The sequence below is a fragment of the Mytilus trossulus genome, chromosome 1 (assembly GCF_036588685.1).
Source record: "Mytilus trossulus isolate FHL-02 chromosome 1, PNRI_Mtr1.1.1.hap1, whole genome shotgun sequence".
NCBI lineage: Eukaryota > Metazoa > Mollusca > Bivalvia > Mytilida > Mytilidae > Mytilus > Mytilus trossulus.
Window position 1 is genome coordinate 3,750,226 of NC_086373.1, and position 20,053 is coordinate 3,770,278.

A 20,053-nucleotide genomic window follows, 5' to 3' on the forward strand; every position below is an offset into this window, starting at 1 on the left:
ATTTTCTATCATAAATATTATATATTTTTTTTAGTATCTGAGACTGTCACAGAACAAACGATAACAAATGTATCAGTAGAAGTTAAAAGACAGGAAGAATATATAACATCTACAGGGTATGTATTGTATGTATATAACTTTTTCAAAACTTTAATTCTCAGTAATATAATGCTTCCTATAAATTTACAGTATTTCAAATACAACTCGTATTCCTTCCTTAATAGTGGTGTTATCAATGATAAAACACATGACTTATACTGCAAGCTAACTAAATATGTTAGCCATTTATTTTCATCCCTTTCATGAGTAAAAAAGTCATCAGTGCAATTCATTGATTGAAAAAGTTTGTAAACTACTATATGACTTTATTAAAGTAATATATCAACTAAAAGCTTTATATTTGGTCACATATTTATATATTCTTTTAATATTTGACCAATGTGACTTTAACAGGGAAAGAGTATGGAAACTTGTATATTTTGTAAAAGTGAATGGTCAGTTTGTGCCAGCTACTTCAGTACCTGGTCTGGACATTGACCAGTTGATAGCCAGTTTAAACATCACAGGACCACGTGGACAAACATATCAAATTGTAAAGACTGATAGATCCATGATATATAACTATAGAAATAGATTCTCAGTCTTCTTCACTGGTAAAGTGTCGGAAACATCTCTCACCGCTATACAGACGGCACTGTTAGAAACTTGGAATTCGTCTTCTAAAGGTATGATATATATCTTTTATCTGAACTAACTATGATTCATAAAATCAGTGGTGGATCCAGGAGAGGGGGGGTTCGGGGGTGGAACCCCTTCATTTTTTGGCTGATTGATGCATTTGAATAGAGACAAAAGGTTGGAATCCCCCCCTTTATCCTGTGTTGGGACCCCCCTTTTTCAAAATGGCTGGATCCACCCCTAAAAATATTTGTGTTTCCATCCAAACTGTCTTTTTGATTCATAAAAGAGGGACAAAAGATATCAAAGGGACAGTCAAACTCATAAATCTAAAACAAACTGACAACGCCATGGCTAAAAATGAAAAAGACAAACAGAAAAACAATAGTACACATGACACAACATAGAAAACTAAAGAATAAACAACACGAACCCCACCAAAAACTAGGGGTGATCTCAGGTGCTCCGGAAGGGTAAGCAGATCCTGCTCCACATGTGGCACCTGTCGTGTTGCTTATGTGATTACAAATACATAACATATTGCATCAGAATCAATTGGTAAGAAAGTTGATATGCATTGTTCCCTTTTTGTCTTGCGTAAGTCTAGAGACTATAACATTCTATTTAAACATCGTCAACAATTATTGAAGTTTATGATAAGGTCTGAATATGAAATAAATGAATAAGTTAGCAAAGCTACTTGCATATAGAACTTGATAGTTTTTCGCTTTTAAAAATGAAGTCTCATGCATTTTATTGATGAATTGATTTGATGGACATGAACAGGAGATTTTGCTTAACGGAATTGTGACGTCATTGCTTAATCTTTTCAAGTATCAAGTCCTGTCCATAATCTTAGCATATATTAGGAAGTGTATATAGAAAAAAATATACAAGTTGCCAATTAACTTACATATTTTATGCTATTTTATTTTTCAGAATATTCATTATGTGGTTGTCTTTCCATTGCCAATATATCCAAAGAAAACATTGAAGAGTTTGTTGATAATAATGGGTAGGTATTTTATTAGCTGGAGTGAAAGAAAATAATAAAAATGTGAACGAGTTCCAATATCAAAATACATAGGTCTATGCAATAAAACTGACTTCGTCTTTACTGAACATTTAAAATAAAAGTAAGTTTTCTTACAAGTTTCATATTTTTTGAGAATTGGCAGGACCTTATTTAACCAATCATACACGATTTGTGTTGATGTTTAACATCAAACTACACATACTTAAAGTATAAAAAAAGAAGATGTGGCATGATTTCCCATGAGACAAGTCTCCATAAAAGACCAAATAACATCTATAGGTCACTGTACAGCCTTCAACAATGAACAAAGCCCAAAATGCATGATTAAAGGTACGTTTTGCAAATTATGAAAAAAACAATATTAACTTTAATAGCTCTGATAGAAATTAAAAATTTATTAACCTTTTGTTAAGATTTTTCTGATTTTTATGCCTAAAAGATAGAGTATAGATTAATTTGATAAATGTAAGAGACAATATTATTGATTCAAATATTTGTTGTGACTTTTATAGGAAATCTTATTGGAGACTGATGTATTTCATTAAAAAGAACAACATAGTAGTGGAGTCTATGACACATACTGGAATTGACCTTGACATTCTAAAACAAAAGGTCAAGGGCATTGTCAATCTCAGAAAGGAGCAGTATGAAGTTGCCAATGTAACAGAATCAGAATTAATGAGAACAAAATTGGCTTTCTCATTTTATCTATCTAAAGAGATGGGATATAAACAGAAAGAAAAGTTTGAACAAGACATTAAAGCATCTTGGATAAAGAAAATGAAAGGTAGGTACTCTTTTATATGCTATAATACACAATTATTTAACTTTGTCAATGATTATGGAAACAAAATTACTTTATTTCAATATAAAGCATTTTGATTATAATTTTCAAATATTTAAAAATCTTATTTTTAAAAACTCATTGTATTTGTTGGAATTTCAAAAGTTGACTTGTCATTTTTCACATTTTTATGAAAAAAGATCTCACTATTTGACATTTGTATTTATTCCACAGGTTCCTTAACATCTAACAACACAGAAGTTACAGTTAACAGATATACCAAGTATATTGACATAGCAACAAAGTAAGTTTGAAATAAGATACTGTCCACTCTCGTAACCCTTGTCTTCATGTGAACACATTTGATCCATTGACAGCTTTTATTGCCAATCAGTCTGTTGTAATTAAAGGCTTTCTTATGAATTAAAAAGCAAAAATTAAACATTTGTTTTTTTCATAACAAAATTTTATTTATGACACTATTAGTTATAAACGTATTACACTTTTGGTATTTAGCTGTATTTTGCCTCCGAATAACCTTACATCACCTCCGAATAAACTTTTGACGTCAAGCAACAATCACTTTTTAGTTGTGACGTCATATGTTTTGAATTATGAAGTCAAAGTTTCTGGGAACCTGTGTGATGTTATGTAATGGCAGATAAATTTGCATACAAGTGTAAATACGTCTATTATTTTATGATATGGAACAAAAATCAACCAAAATAATGAATTTGGTTTGACCCCAAATGACTTTTCCAATGTTTATATCATCGAAGAAGCTCCAAATTATCTCCCTTTGGTGCAAAAATGCAATTGTTTTGCATTAAGGGGGCTCGCGGGTCTAAATCAAATTTTTTATTTAATATAGGATTTCTCTATATTTTTCTATAAATTAACTTTATCTTATACCTAATGGAAAAATGAAATAAAAAAATGGGGTCACCTTGCATTTACGCTCACAATCTGCTTTCGGAAAAAGCATACATTTTTGTAAATGTCCTTTTTTTCTGTTGAACTAATAGGAGAAATATTGGTAATATCGAAACAAAAAAAGAACTAAATTACAGAAATTGGTTAAATTTCACAATTATTCAGTTTATGAACAGCCTATTCGAAAACAACAATAAAAAATATAGGTCACCGATGAGTTGAAAAAGACATTTCATTTTTAGAGCCAAAAAATTGCATTTTTGCACCAAAGGGAGATAATTTGGTGCCTTTTCAATGATATCTAAATGTTAAAAGTCACCTGGGGCCAACATGTATTGATTTTTTTGAAAAATTCTTGTACCATAAGATAAAGTAACAACTACTAAAGGTAAATAATAAAATTTGTAAAGAAAAATGAATGTTTGATTTTTTTCTTAAAATCATATACCTGCGAGCCTCCTTAAAATTGAAATATCCTTTTTAACAAATTGGTAACCTATATTTTTTATTAATGTTTTCTAATAAGCTGTACTTAAACTAAATAATTGTACAATTTAAGCGATTTCTGTAATTAGGGTTATTTTTTTATATCGATATTACCTCTTTTCCTCCTATTAGTTCAACAGAAAATAGGGACATTCACAGAAATGTATGCTTCTTTCAGAGGCAGATTGTGAGCTTAAATGGAAGGTGATCCCATTTTTTTATTTCATTTTTTTTTTTTTAAACTTTCCTAGATTCATCTCAATTAAGGCCACAAATAAAAATAGTTTGGTTTGCCCAAACCCTAACCAAAGGTTGAGACAGTGGATAGGTAGGTAGGCATTTTCTTTTCTTTTTTTCAAAGAGAGAAATTTAAGTATCAGGTGTTTATTAGTCTTCATGTCTATCTGATTAAAAAAAACTTCTTCAAATCAGGACAATAAAAGAATTTGAGTAGGCAGCTTTTTTCTGGGTAGGTAGCATTTGGGCAAACAAACCTATTCATTTTTATGGCCTTATTTTATCAAAGGAGTAGGTCCGTTAAGACCCCTTTCTGGTCCCAAAATATTGCAGTTTTACAAAATTGTTAAGCAGTAAACTTTTAGATATTTTTTTAACAGTAGAATGCTTCTGCTACATAAATAAGGGCTGTTTTTGACAATACAGTGCACATATATTGAGTACTGGCACCATAAAGTCATGCTAAATCCCTGAAATCTTCACAATTCTAGCATTTTAGTTAAATTTTAGACGGTTTTCATGTAAAATATAAGTGAGGGCATTGGTGTTCATCCTTAATATTAAAATGTAAGTTGTATTTGATGATAATACATAACATATATAAAGGTTGAGGATGAACACGGAAGCGGCCAATTTCATTTTTGACAAAAAACAAATCTGAAAAGTGTCATTTTTGGCATATTTTGTAGATTTTTCATATGTGAGCTTTTATCTGATCGTTTTTAATGACAAAATCAGTTAAAATCTTTCACATGAACTAAAAGAATAAAAAAAATAGACACTTAAGTGTTTAAAAAGTGGTCAAAATCTTTCGTCAGATGAACCTGAAGCTTGAGGCCAAAATCAGTCCTTCTCCTTTGCAATTTATGAAAAGTTTTATTTTTTCAAAATGGACATTTTATAACATTTAAGGACATTTTTACATTTACAGGAAGACAGTTTGGAAAGTTGATTATTATTTGAAAAAAGATGGCTCTCTAGTTGATCCTTCAGTGACATCTATGTTGACTGACCTTCATTTGAACTTTACTGATGCCAGTGGTCATAGCTATACCATTCTTCAACCGACCAATGTTGTTGAAAGCAAAATGGGATACAAGATCTTTATAAATAGAGAAGTTAGAATAAAAGACATAGACAAAATGAAATCTGTTCTTGTGAGATGGTGGAAGTCTACAAATAACATTGGTTAGAATTTGTGTTCTCTTTATTTTATCTCTTAACGACTGCTTTTGGTAGAGTGGATTCTAATTTTGCGAATAAAAAAAATTAATTTTAAAATCTTAAGATAAACAGTAACTTGATGATACTTAATGTTTGTTCTTAATTTGACAGTTAACATATATAAGTAGTAGAAAAACATGCTGTTTAGAATTAACTTAAAAACTAGCCTTGTTTATTAATAATACATAAAATTACAATTTTGGTTTAAGGGCGGTTTTATCAATATATATGTATGCATTGCTAAACACAAGATTACTACAAGTTCTCTAGTTAACTGAATATTGAACACAAATGAAACAGAAACCCAACAACACAAGTAAATGCCAAGATGACACCTTGATGTTTAACAAACAGAAAGAAAACTCCCATGTGAGAAGCCTCTCTTTCAGTCTAGGTTATTTGTGATTGACTTTTTATTTTGACTTTTTATTTCAGATAATAAAACTGTTGTACATGTAGATATTCCTGAACAGACACAAGTTTTAAGTGGCAACAAGTAAGTGAATTTTCATTTAATGATATTGAACAACATGACAAAATATTATAAATTGATTCATGATATAAAATTTTAAAATAAACATTATGTTTTGCAATTATAACTATTTTAGTTTTATGCAAGCCATGGGTAATAGTGAGCATTAAGTTTTTCTGTCTTTTATCCCATATTATATTAAAGGTTTAACATAAGGGTAGTTTTCCATTTTATAAAGGACTTTTGGTTTTCAATTTCCCTTGGAGTTCAGGATTTTTGCTATTTTACTTATTACCATAAAGGTAGCAGTCATATCAACATGAACATGGTGAAGATTAGTTTTTGGGATACGATTGCTGTCAAGCAATCTGTAGACTTTTACCATTGACCCTATGACACACTCCCTCACGTCATTCGTTTTATTCTAAACATTCGGCAACATCTCAGATTCTTATGATTGTCTTGCTTTAAAAGGTAAAAACAAGCAAAACAATTGAACATAAACAACTTTCCTGTAATGTTTTACTCATAATCTTCATGTGTGATATTTTCCTTGACTTATATGCGTGTTTTTAACAATACGGAAAATCAGAATTAAACAGTATTTATATTTAGTGTTTTTATAAATTTAGAAACACGTCAGAGGGAATTCCCAAATTTTGATAACTTGCGAGAGTTCTCTGAAAGCCGATCGATAATTCTATTTCTGTCACAAGAACTGAATTTCTATATTTTACCGTTATGAAACTGATATTTGATACTGTACTCTCATAAAGAAATGGAGAACCATTCATCATATCATTTAATAAACGTTCTTGTTCCAAATCGCAAGTCGCGGTTTGTTTATGTATTAATGTCCATGCGTGGTCTCACTAATTAGGGACAAAAAGAATTGTAGAGACAAAAAGCGTCAAGAAGCGACAAGAAGAATAATATTAGCAACAAGAAACTATTTAGCGACAAGAAAACATTTTTTTATTTATATTACTTATTCGAAATAAATATTAAAAAAATATGCAAAAGAAAACAATTTCAACGACATGAAAGTTAATTTTGATAGGGGGGAAAATGAAACTTGTAAATCTAATTCAGTTGCTACATTTATTTACATGATATTTTATAAGGTATCACAGGAAGTATATTTTGTCTTTTTATTTGTTTTTAAAACCATTTTTGTACAATATATAATTAACTTGCAAAATGCATTATTTGTGCATAATTGTCCAGAAAATACATACACAAATTGTGAAATACAAATTAAGAACTGAAATCAAACAAGAGGAAAACATAATTAAAATGTGAATATTTTTCATCATTTTATTTAGTGTATTGTCTCATTTAACGATATTTATCATGTTTATGCATATAGATTGAAGATTAAAGGAAACTGATGACAATCTTGAGTTTTCAACAGGTGTTCACTATTCGGTACAATAATTTTATATTCTGGTGCGTGTAATTGATGAAGGTGTTAATGGATGTTATTGTTGCGATAAAACAAAGGACACGCACCTAGTTAATCTCATTTGTTGCTCTTAATTGTGTATTACCTTAAAGTGAAGCCACAGCTAATGTTGGTCCTATCAGGAAAAAATAATTGTACAGTTAGACAGGAAATAATATTTCATGCTTTTGTTTTATTAAATCCTTCAAAAGGAAGGTGACAAATCTTTGTTTTTATTTTCATTTTATAGAGTTTACATTTCCTTTGCTCTTACACATGTTTAATTTCTACATCTATCAATATGATAATAAAAAGTACACAATCTCTTCATCGATTTTTTTTTTATTTCTTCATCTTTCAATATAATCCTAAAAAATATTTTAATGTATGTGATAACAAAATGTATTCTTGTCGCTAAATAGCTTCTTGTTGCTTTTTGTCACTTATTATTTTTCTTCTTGTCGCTTCTTGACGCTTTTTGTCGCTAATTAGTGAGACCCCACATGCGGGTAGTTTTCCTGATTTCAAGGGGTATCAGATTGAGTGATTCCCCGCTTCATTGATTAATTTGAAACTCATGGGATTCTTTCTATGTCTGTCTGCATATGGAGGGCTATTGTTGTTGCATAATTTTAAATCACATGCATAATTTAAATTTAAATAAATGTTTCATCGTAAAAATTACCTATAACACCCCTTCAGCAGAAATGGAATCTTCCATGTTATCGTTTCGAGTTGTCTCCCTTTTCGAAGTATTCGTCAAGAAGAATTAACTCGTTGATGCCGGTAAACGTCGTATTATATTAATAACGATCTCAATGTAAACAGAGGAGTGTGTACGGAAAGGAGTCATGCCCTCTGACCCAAAGGAACTTTAATAATTAAAGAGTAAGAAATGGGGTTCCTCCTAAACTGGTCCGCCGTTCTATATATAGCTTCGCACCGAAGGTCAGTGTAGCGATAAGTGAACACAATAGGGGTCCAGTTTAGGGTTCCTCCTAGAATTACGGTGATAAGATACGGAAGCAAGTTAACTCGTACCACGGCATTGGAACCAAAAAAGTTAACTTGTACTACTGGGAAGTCGTAACATTCAGAAAAATATATAAAAAATATGATGTTTTATGGGTTTCTGTTTGTAAACTTAATAGAAATAAAGTTGAATTACTTGAATTTTACACAGGAGTTAAATGAAAACTTAGACAAAAATAAAGAATGTTTTAAAGCATTAATGTTTTAACTGATCTTTCAAACTAGAACATAGGCGGATCCAGCCCCCCCCCCCCTTTTTTTTGTGGAAAAAATTTGGTTGATAATAAAGGGAATCATTGAAGCATGACTGGAGCGGGCCCCCCCTTAGGAAAAGTTCTGGGTCCGCCACTGTAGAACTTAATCCAGAGGAAAGTTAAAACATTGCTTTAACTGTACCTTATTAAAATTGAACATGTTGAATATGTATATATCCAATTTAAGTTAATTAAAGCTGTAATCCATGATCACAAATTGAATGCTATGTTAACGTTTACAATTGTTGAAAGCCATGTGCTTTTTTTGCGGGGAAAATGCGGACCCCCTTAACAGGAATCAGTTAAATTTCATTGTTACATTTATTTATAGACAGTAAAAATAATTTTGGCAATCATTTTGACTAACTGCTAAGATTTAATTATTCATGAAAAATTTTCTTCGGGTGAAACTGTATATACCTTAATTATCTACATCTGCCACAGTATTTTCTATCCAATATACAAGGAACATAAGCTACAAATTGGTCATTGTACTTTCAAATTATATACATTTTACAGACTTAAGAGGTATTGGGTGAAAGTAACGTATATCATGTATATTCATCATTTAACAACATTTGAATGCATTTAAATAAGTTGGTACGAGTTAGCAATGGTACGAGTTTGCATTGGTACAAGTTTTTTTTAATGGTACGAGTTTACAATGGTACAGGATAACTATAATTCGATAAAACACAATAAGTACATGGCTCATACACTTGTAACGGGGATTGGCTATTCTTTAAGTTGAGTGACTATTCAGATTGTTACATTTTGCATGTGCAGTTGAATTAGTTTAGAGAATAATACTATCCAGCTGTACCAGGGTTACCGGCCAAAAATGCTTGAGACTCGCGCATGTTCATGCTTTTTTTGCAATAGTATTCTTGGATCTATTTCTTTCCTCTTTGATCTTTTGAATTTTGGCCAAATCTCATGCATTTGTTCAATGAAAATTTGGCAGAACTGCTATACATGTGTCAACGAAAACTATGACAATCGTATCCCTCAGAGCATTCTGCTCTTTGATTAAGATATAGTAGGCCTTTTTAATGGTTTTGACTCAGATATCATTGTTCACTGAACAATACATGGAAAAGTAATGTGAGAATGGGGCATGGTATGAACACATATTCTTGTTAATCTTATAATTTTTACTGATCATACTGAACATATTATCCATGTTTATTTATATCATCTAGACACAATGAATAATTTCCCTAACTTTTTATGTTCAAATATATTTTTTTTTTTGCAGGAAATACACCATGTTAAGCATATTTGTCAAGAAAGAAAAAACTTATGTTGATTCTGGAGAGACTAAGGACGTGAATCCAACAAAGATACAATCTTTGATTGATTTTAATGGTGTCAACAATGCCAAGTATACCGTACATACAGTGACAAATTACAAGAGATTAGATACTGCTTTCTCTATGTACCTCAGCAAAGCCATCAAAAGAACGGAAGTTACCTCAGTCATAAATGAGATCAAAAAGACTTGGAAGGAAAAAGGTCAGTCTATTTCATTGGGTTCTAATAAATTTTGCTTAAACTTGATATCTTACAATCTCTATATTGTTTTTGTAGAAAATTCTATCATACAAAAACAAGACAAAAAATGGTTACCAGTTCATGTTTTATGAAAACTGACAGATATAAGGCATCTTCAAGTTCTTCTAGCAAAACTTAATCAGATGGGCATTGAAAAAATTGGGACTGTGTAAATATTTTATAAAATAGATTAATGAACGTTCAGAGTAAAGATATGCTGATGTTAAATGGATATTAAATCCAACAAATGATGTCTTCAGATAATTATCTCCTGATGTTTTTGCTTCTCATTAAATTGATCTCTTTGTGGCTTCAATATTTTCAAACTTATTTTATTATTTTCAGTTTTTACAGATACCAAGTTGAATGTTAGTGTCGTGATTGGAAGTCAGGATTGGTATTTGTATAAATCATTGTAAGTAGTTCATTTCATTTTCCTGTTAAGGCAAGTAACGTGGAACTTGTCTGTACTGCCAAGGCACTTTACAAATGTGTCTGATCTTTTCTGTTATTGCACATAACAAATGTGACTTGTCTATACTGCTATGGTGCATTACAAATGTGATTTGGAAACTTGAATAAGGGTACTTTCAATATCTACTTTTGTTTTTAAACAAAAACTGATACTGGAATATAAGTATAAAGATGACTTTTGACAAATTTTTGGAAATCATGTTCGAAATTTTGGTTTGATATTTCCTTCAATATAAATGGAAAATGTGTCTAAACATATTTCTATCAAATCTTTCCTTTTATTTGTATGGTGAAATAATGTTTCAAACTTCTTTTTTATTCCATCAAAAGTTTGATATATTGTGTATTTCAAGGTCTAAGAAGAAAGTAAGCAAAATAAGCTATTACCTTACTGTTGATGGTAAAGCAATTCATCCTGACCAGGTACCAGAACAAGACATTAAGGTACCAGGTAGAATTTCACCTGGACCAGGTTTATACAGTTACAATAGTCTTTTCCATGTAGATTTTACATTACCAGTACTCAAAACAGACATCATCAATATGGAGAAAGGACTTAAGGCAGCATGGGGTGTGTTTAGAACAGGTAAGTGGAGAAAGGACTTAAAGCAGCATGGGGGGTGTTTAGAACAGGTAAGACAAGGGTACCTTACAACACAATGCTAGAGGGATTTAAAAGATGCAGTTTTCTTATGCAGCATGCACTTTTGGTATGCTCAGCAAAAATATGATATAACTGCATAAATAGCAGTTTTTAGAAGAAATTAAGATTAATTTTATGAAAGCTCATAGTCCTAAGATATTTTCTTATATGAAAAATTGTACTGAAAGCATTTTAAAATATGTAAAAAAAAAGAGGCTATTCTGATTTGAACATTCTATTAAAAACTAAGTGTGGTGATATGATACAAATGCCCAACCTGCTGTATAATTGATAATACTGCATTTCTTGGAAATAAAATGAAGGGTGTGATGGATCAATTAAAAACACTGACAACACTGTCTTCATGGGTTTAGATTGTGGCTTCGATTACAAACTAAAAATTGTTGATCACCATAAATGATTAATATCAACATGAGTTCCAATAAAAGTCAGTAAATTAGAAAGGAACATTAACTTGATTTATAAGTCTTCATGGGTCAGGTATATACCACAAATCAACTGATACCAAACAAGTACCTCATAAAATCTATACACTATAAATTTCAGATTTGAAACAGACCAAAACAGAAATAGTTCATCAAGAAGAAATGATTTCAAGTACTGGGTATGTATTTCAAATTTCAATAGAACAATAGAGATAGCAATTCAGAACCATCAAATAAAAGCGTTTATTTTCCTCAACATTGGCTCTAAAAGTCCCAATGGTGGACATTTTTAAAGATTGTTAATTCTAGACTTTTTGTGTGATTGCAAATGAAAGAATAAGAAGAACACAAGACTTGATGAAGACCTTTAGTTCTTTGAAACTTGAATTATTTATTTGGCATAATGTTTGCTTTCACAGTCTAAAGATAGGATAGTTATTCTCTTAACTGTAGTTTTGAGATAGACTGGTGTATTTTTATTGAAAGGTATGAAATTAAATCATTAAGTTTAGAAAATCAAACCTCAGATGAAGAATATAAAATCTCTTGACAAATAAGCACACTTTAATTCTTAGATTAATCAGCCTTTTTTTTCAGAGTGAAAACTTGAACTGAAGTTAAATGTTGCCTAACCATGAATTTTGACATGTTACTTATTTTAAGGGTATCATTGTGGAGAATATGGTATAGAATTACATCAAACAATACAACAGTTAGTCCAGTCCAAGAAGATAGTGTAACAAGTAGCACTTTACAAACAAAGTTAAATGTAACTAGGACAGGAAGTAGTATGCTTCAATATGGGAAATTAGTCAAGACCACAACAGAATCTGTATTTGAATATGATAATTTGTTGAAAATACATTTTATGCAGAGAATTGCAAATTCAGACCATACCAAAGTGGGAGCTAAGCTTCTTGTGTTATGGAAGAAAAAAATAGGTACTGGTAATTTATTGTTTTAACATGTAGAAATTCCTTTGTCTGTATATATAATGATACAAAACAGAAATATTTAGATACAGCATTCTATATTGGCATTTGAGGGCAATGTCTTTTCTGGTTAATCAAAATGTAAAATGGCGACAACAATAATAAAACAAGCCAATAATAATGTTAGGCACTCGATTATATAACCTTTGAAATGTCACTACTAAATATTAAGAAGCCTGTGAAACCAACCACATTCGGAATTTGAATCCAGTTCATTAACTGTAATGAAAAAAAAGATGATATGTTTAACAAATAAGACATCTTTTATATTTATATAAAGCTTGAACAAACTAATTCTTACCAATAATTCTTTTTCATTTCAGGTACAAAGGTAAAGAGTGTTGAAGTTTTGAAGCAAGAAGAAACAATTTATAGTACCAGGTAATGACATTTTAACACAATTATAATAATCTTTATTAACATTTTTTATGCCCCACTTATATAATAGTAGAGGGGCATTATGTTTTTTGGTCTGTGCATATCTCTACTGCTTCAAGTTAAAGTTTTTGGTCCAGGTAGTTTTTGATAATAAAACTGAATTCCAATCAACTTGAAACTTAGTTTACATTATCAATATTTTTATGTCAAATAAGAGATTTTACCCCAATTTCAAAGACCACTTAACTTGGAAAATGATAGTTAGAGTAAGGCATCTGTTTACTTTGGAAACAATCTTGTTTATATTGATGTGTCATAAACTATTGTAGTAACACACTTTGGGAGCTTTCATACCACATAACAACATCAGATGGTACAATAGTAAACAGTCAGTATGATGCTACTCCATCGTTTAAGGAATACAACACCATGGGCGCTGTCTCTAATCCACTATCAGAGCCATATTTTATTATGAATGTGGATGCTCATCAAACTTGCAGATTAACCCAGGCTTTTAAAGTGATGCTCAACAGAAGAATTTATAATGTGGATAGAGAGAAATTTGAAAGTGTTGTTAAACAGACTTTAGCAAAGAAACTTAAAGGTATTTATAAGCAGAAACAGTATTAGACATGGGACTTATGATAAAATTGAGAATCGAAATGGGGAATGTGCCAAAGAGGCAACAACCAGACCATAGAACAGACAACAGCAGAAGTTCACCAACAGGTCTTCAACGTAGCAAGAAATTCCCACACCAGAAGGCGTCCTTCAGCTGGCCCCTAAACAAATATATACTACTTCAGTGATAATGAACCTCATACTAAACTCCAAATTGTACACAAAAAACAAAAATTGAAAATAATACAAGACTCACAAAGACCAGAGGCTCCTGACTTGGTCTTTAAATGGAAAACAGTTTTGTGAATTTCGATGCAAATTATTTTAGAAAGTAATTGTTATGGACATAGTGAAAAAGATGCAGTTAACATGCTTTTTTTTTTGCAAAAAACTTTTCATTATTTTGTGAACCCATTTTTTTTTGTGAACACAAATTTTACAAATCAAACTTACTATGACTAGACAATGATACTGAAGTGTAAATTTCGAGAGAAAAATATGCTGAGACTGTTTCTACTGTATATTTGTTGACAAGAGGAAAATGTTTTTAAGTTTCTGTCCAGATTTGTGTGTTTTTCCTTCCTTCCAGTACAATAACATGTATTAACAATAAATGCAAATAAAAAAATAATTATAGCATGATGTTTAAAATGATTTATTTGCAGCTTCCAATGTTAGTGATATTACACTAGTAGTGTTCAACGAACAGAAAGTTGTTACAATAGTATCAAATTCAAGGTAGATTATCATTATTACTAATAAAATAAGAACTGCAATGATAAAAATAAAACCTAAAAAAATTTGTTTTTAACATTTAAACAATTATTGTATAATCTTACAAGCTTAAGATTCCAAATCTGTAATCATAGACAAATATCTTGAATGGTTTCTTAGTTGTATTTCAAAAATCACAAATATTTCAGATGAATCGGTTATCATTTTTTTTTTATTTAAGATCATTTAAAAAAAAAATCAGTGTGTCTTATATTTTTAATTAGTATAACAAGATGTAATTTCAAATTATGAAATGTTACTGTGTTGGTTTTTTTTTTTAGCAAAACAGTATGGAGATATAATTACATTGTAAATGTCAGTGGAACTATATTGAATGCTGCAGAGGAAGGGGGCATAACTAAGCAACATCTACAGCAGGAAATCAACTTTACTTCACCACGGCAACAAGAGTACACAGTTATGGAATATGACATCAGTACTGTGTCATACTCAGATTTATTTCGAGTTCATTTCTTTGGAATCGTTCCTAATGATAAAAAGTCATCTTTGATGAACCATGTAAAGTTATACTGGGAAAATGTAACAGGTAAAGAAGTGTATTGATATCTGTCATATAGATGAGATCCTTATATATTTAGATAAATCTATTGGGTTAAAGGTATAAAGTTGTGTAATTTATTTTCCATCTCCTTGATTTATGCATATGTTATCAGAATTGGCGTTTTGCATCTGCGCCGATCTTCATTTCATTTGCGCCAATTTTTTTCTCTCATTTGCACCAATTTTTTTACAGGTAAATACAGGTGAATAGATATAAGAAGATGTGTTATGAGTGCCAATGAGACAACTCTTCATCCCAGTCTTTGAAAGCCTAGTAGATACATCTCCAGAATGTTCCTTCACCGTGCCCATAGTTCTAAAGCCTCTGTCTTTCTTGTGGAAGGTTTTGAATATATATGTTCTAGTTGTCTAAAGATAGTATTATAATGAATGTTTATATTTTATTTTCAGCTTACAGCAATATAGAGTTGTCTTCAGTATCAAGAGAAGATACCTTTGAGAATATTACTGGGTAAGTATATTTACTTTCTTTGGGAAATAAGCTTCTTGGCAAAACTGAGACTTCAGGTGTAATGACTTTTTAAAGAACTCAAAATGAATAATTATGATTCAAAAAATTAAGTGTCTGAAGAAAGAAAAAAAATGTCTATCAATTTGCATTGGTATTGAAATTGTCTTATCTTGCTTTATTTTGATAAGACACCAGAAGAACATTTATATCATATCTGATTTAAACATTTTATTTCCTTAGGGAAATAAGATTCTATATAATTGTCCATAAATATGAATTGGCATTGGTTTAAAAATTGTCTGATCTTGCTTTACTGTGGATTCATCTATTTTCATGGGTACCAATTTTCATGGATGAAGGAAAACTTGCATGTTCATGGACACTTAATTTCATGGTTTTGCCAAAGTCTTTATACAAGCCTTTAGTAAATTTGTCATTCGTTGAACATTTAATTTTGTGGTTCACCTATACTCAGGAAATCAACAAAAATCAACAAAAATTGGTATCCAAAGAATAATAATGAATCCACAGTATTTGGATAACACCCCATAACATTGATCTGATTTAGAAATTTTATTATATGTTTTCAGAAAATCATTGACAACATTCACGTTTATTGTTACTGCTGGTGGAAATATGATGTACCCTTCTCTGACCAAACGTGTTGTTTACAATAACATGGTCGTACCTGAGGTACAGGTGTTCCCAGGGTTTACAGGTGTGACCAGGTACAGTTGGTGTTTCAAGTTGGTACTGCAGTCTCAACATAAACCAATCAACAAGACCGTTATAAAGACACTTCTGGAAAATGCTTGGAATGCCTCAAAACAGGGTAATGTGAAAATTAAGTGGGGATTATTAAGTGTATATTTGAACTCCTGTGTTAATTGAGTCCTAAATTTTTATGAAATTAAGAAAAATATACATGTACTGGTAGGTAGTTTACAAGACCATTTTTTGTACAAGAATATCATGACTGTAGTGGGACCAGACCATCTTATGGCAGTCAGTGGGCCTCCTCCCCTTACCTCCCTTATAAACAGTTCTGAATCATCCACTGACAAGTTACACTACATTGAATAGGACTTAAGAAATTGATTTCAAAATTTTTATTTTTTTTATTTTGGAAAGAAACTTTTTATTCAAAGTAATAACAGTAGTACCTTAACTATTAACAAACACTTCCGGTCCCGCCATGAATGGACGGAAAGAAAACAGCAGTCAAAAAAACAGCATAGATTGCTAAATAATGATTTGTGAGAGTAAAATGGAATTTGTAAAAAGACAATATGACTGATTTGTAATCATAAAAATCAGATTAAGGTGTTCTATTATCGATATTATATAAATAACATTGTTCGAAGACCCACGTGGCCATGATAAATATGGATCTGGTGTTTACAAAATTAGAGAAGCTAGACCCGGAGAAAGTTCTGTCCTCTCCTTTTTGGAAAAAACAAAATGATATCTCCAAATATAAACTGCCCAGACTACCCAAACAGCCTACTGGCAAAGCCCTACATGCACAATATGAAGATGCCAATAGTGGTGACCTATATATGCCAGGGGCAAAAATGACAGCGTTTAGAGTGAGATCCACCGAAAGATTTTTATCCTGGATTAAAACATTTGCATACCGATATCATTTACAACTAGGGGAACTGAGTGATCACACTTGTATCTGGGTAGACAAAGTAAACAATGACACTGGTCCAATAGTTGAAATTTTCATTCAGATTTTTCAAGGAACAGAACAAGAGACAAAAATTGAATCCAATAAACTTTTAACATTCCACCTTTATCCTACAACATTTGTCATAACTGTGCAGGGTAACCTTCACTCTGTGTGGGCACAAAATGAATTCAAATATATGAAATCTATAGTAGATGCTAACTGCATTGTACCGTCAGAAAACTTATTAACACATGACCTTGACAGCAGTGATAATAACTACCTACAATTTGTTACAATGCTTGAATCAAAGAATGACGTAAGTCAAACAAATCTCAAAGTCGCCTCTTCGCCTCGAATTATTGTACCAAAATCACAGTCAAAGATACATACTGACAATGAGAGCATTTGTTTTTCCATTCAGAAAATGGAAGAAAAAATTTGTAGTATGTCAACAAGTCTAGATTCCAATTTAGACAATATGAATTCAAAAATTGAAAAACTCAGTAAATGTGAACAATTGATACTAGACTTGACATTAAAAAGTGACAATCAACCAGCAGATGTCGAACAAAGGCTAGAAGTCTTAGAAAACAAAATTTTTGATTACATAAACTCAAAGTTAATAGAAATAAAACAAGAAATAACATATCCTAAAATAGAAGAGAAAGTATTTGAATTTGAAAACAATCAATCAGCAGCTCTTGAACAAAGGCTAAATGTTTTAGAAAACAAAATTGTTGACTACGTCAACTTAAAGGTAACAGAAATAAAACAAGAAACAAAGACATACTCTGAAATAGAAGAGAAAGTATTGGAATTTGAAAACAAGTTTGAAAAATTTCAAGATAAGTGCGAACATGCAACATTGGTACAACCAAAAGAGAAACAACCAGAATCACAATTTTCTCAAAACAATTGTTCTCAACTGATTTCTGAAAATCAATTTCTGCGATCAGAGAATATGACCTTGAAATCAAATTTGAAAATGTTGGAGGAGAAAATTCAATCCTTAATGGAACACAATAGACAAGAAGTTATCCCACAGGTATCAACCTCAAATTCATTCTCCTTACTTGCGGACCATAATAACAACATAAGCAATGACGAAGAAGAAACAAAGCTTAAAGCTCCAATCTCTAATCAACATCATTGTGAAATTAGATTTGTTATGGATTCCCATGGAAATGGGATAGATCCAAAAAGAATTTATAAAAACAAAGACGCAGAACTAATTATATTGGGAAAAGGAGAAAAATCCATAAATGGAGCAAAAAAGTACTGTGACTCACACAGCTCCCCTAAACATCTTGTTTTAGGGGTAGGAAACAATGATTTGGAAAAGAAATCCACTAGTACATGTATTGCAGACATAAAGTACTTTATTTCAGCATTTCTTGAAAAGAATGAGGATACAACCATACATGTTTTACCTGCATTTAAAAGGGTAAACAAAGCGACTTTCAACTCTAAATGTGCAGATTTTAATACAGAAATGAAATGGTTTTGCTCACAAAATGAAAAGTGTGAATTCATTGAAAACAAATTAGTATCATCGCTAGATCCATCACTGTTCTCAGATGGTATTCACTTCAGTAATTCTGGAAAGAAAAGTTTAGTGCGAATAATCAAGGCCCATCTTAACCCACACATTGGTCTTAAGCCATATGAGGACTACTTCTGTCCACCGAAAAACAGATCTTTTCAACAATCAAAAGTGACAAAACCAAACCCAGGAAAGGGAAAATTCACTGGTAATCATGGAAATAAGAACAAAGAATTTGAAATCAACAAGCTAGTCCAACAGTTGTTACAACTTGCTAATTAAACTGTTATTTTCAAAATGTAAATGTACTGTAGCCTTATTATAAACATTCATTTTCATAAATTTATTTTATTATTTAGAATGATCATATTTTAAGTCTTTTTGGGAAAATAAAGACTTTTTATTACTTTTATGTAATTTAATCCCCCCCCTTTTTTCTTTTTTTGGTTGAAAAAAGTAAAAGGTATGGCCCACAAATTCAGTTAAAGATAACTAGCAACTTCAGCTTGTATTCATGTTTAAATGTTATTTTTGAAATACTAATGTACAAAATGTAGCTAATGGTTAACCATGTTAACCAAAAAAAATTCTTCCTGATGAAAAAAAATTTAAAAAATCCAAAAATTGATATTAAATTTATTTTACTGTAATTAAATTTGCCCCCCCTTTTTTTTTCTCTTACAGAAATATAGCCCCCTCAGTTTGGACTAGTTACAGGATTTAGATTGATTTCTTTTTCAATTTTAATGTTAGGGTTATTTCATTTTCAATTTAAGTTAAAATTATTAGTTCAGTTCTTAAAACTGAAGAGAAAAAAAACCACAAAAAAACAAAATTTTTTGTTCTACACATACATGTACAATGTATGTATACATAACATCGACATGTAAACAAAGATGTTCAACCATGTCTATCGGATTGATTCAATCCAAATTTTGATTATATGATAACCGTTTTATTCTCACATACATATATATATATATCTTTTTGAAAAATGAGTAAGCTTAATATAGGTTTTTGGAATACTCATGGCTTAAATAGTCACAAAATTGAAGATGTAGATTTTGTTACTTATGTAAATAGTTTTGAGATAGTTGGTTTTGTTGAAACTTTAGTATCTGACTCACCTGGAAATCTCCCAGATTTTTCTATGCCTTTTACTGTAAAACCTATTAAACGCAAAAGAAAGGGAAGGGCATCAGGTGGTATAGCAGTATACTGCAAACCGCATATCAGAAAGGGAGTAAAAGAGATGAAAAGATCAAAATTTTCACTTTGGTTAAAGCTGGATAAGCAAATACTTGGACTACCTTATACAGTTTATTTGTGTTTTTGTTATA

The 20,053-nt window shown here is 30.9% G+C and overlaps 2 protein-coding genes across 3 annotated transcripts in view; both read left to right on the forward strand.

The window, feature by feature from the left end:
- The window catches only part of LOC134699009 (uncharacterized), a 61,117-nt gene extending 59,420 nt beyond the window's left edge, over nt 1-1,697 (forward strand). The window contains exons 36-38 of the mRNA XM_063560704.1: nt 35-116; nt 454-725; nt 1,618-1,697. Coding sequence (XP_063416774.1) covers nt 35-116; nt 454-725; nt 1,618-1,697 — 434 coding nt within the window. The remainder of the gene's footprint in view (nt 1-34; nt 117-453; nt 726-1,617) is intronic.
- A 556-nt stretch (nt 1,698-2,253) lies between these two features.
- Nucleotides 2,254-20,053, forward strand: part of LOC134712531 (uncharacterized) — a 35,769-nt gene continuing 17,969 nt past the window's right edge. Inside the window, exons 1-15 of one of the 2 annotated variants that reach the window (XM_063574182.1) lie at nt 2,254-2,501; nt 2,733-2,802; nt 5,086-5,342; nt 5,814-5,874; nt 9,839-10,095; nt 10,480-10,549; nt 10,962-11,194; nt 11,819-11,876; nt 12,361-12,638; nt 13,013-13,070; nt 13,397-13,671; nt 14,354-14,426; nt 14,744-15,009; nt 15,435-15,495; nt 16,086-16,327. In XM_063574182.1, the coding sequence (XP_063430252.1) occupies nt 2,285-2,501; nt 2,733-2,802; nt 5,086-5,342; nt 5,814-5,874; nt 9,839-10,095; nt 10,480-10,549; nt 10,962-11,194; nt 11,819-11,876; nt 12,361-12,638; nt 13,013-13,070; nt 13,397-13,671; nt 14,354-14,426; nt 14,744-15,009; nt 15,435-15,495; nt 16,086-16,327 (2,476 nt within the window). In that variant the 5' untranslated portion in view covers nt 2,254-2,284. The remainder of the gene's footprint in view (nt 2,502-2,732; nt 2,803-5,085; nt 5,343-5,813; nt 5,875-9,838; nt 10,096-10,479; nt 10,550-10,961; nt 11,195-11,818; nt 11,877-12,360; nt 12,639-13,012; nt 13,071-13,396; nt 13,672-14,353; nt 14,427-14,743; nt 15,010-15,434; nt 15,496-16,085; nt 16,328-20,053) is intronic. The other variant, XM_063574173.1, reaches the window with a different exon arrangement.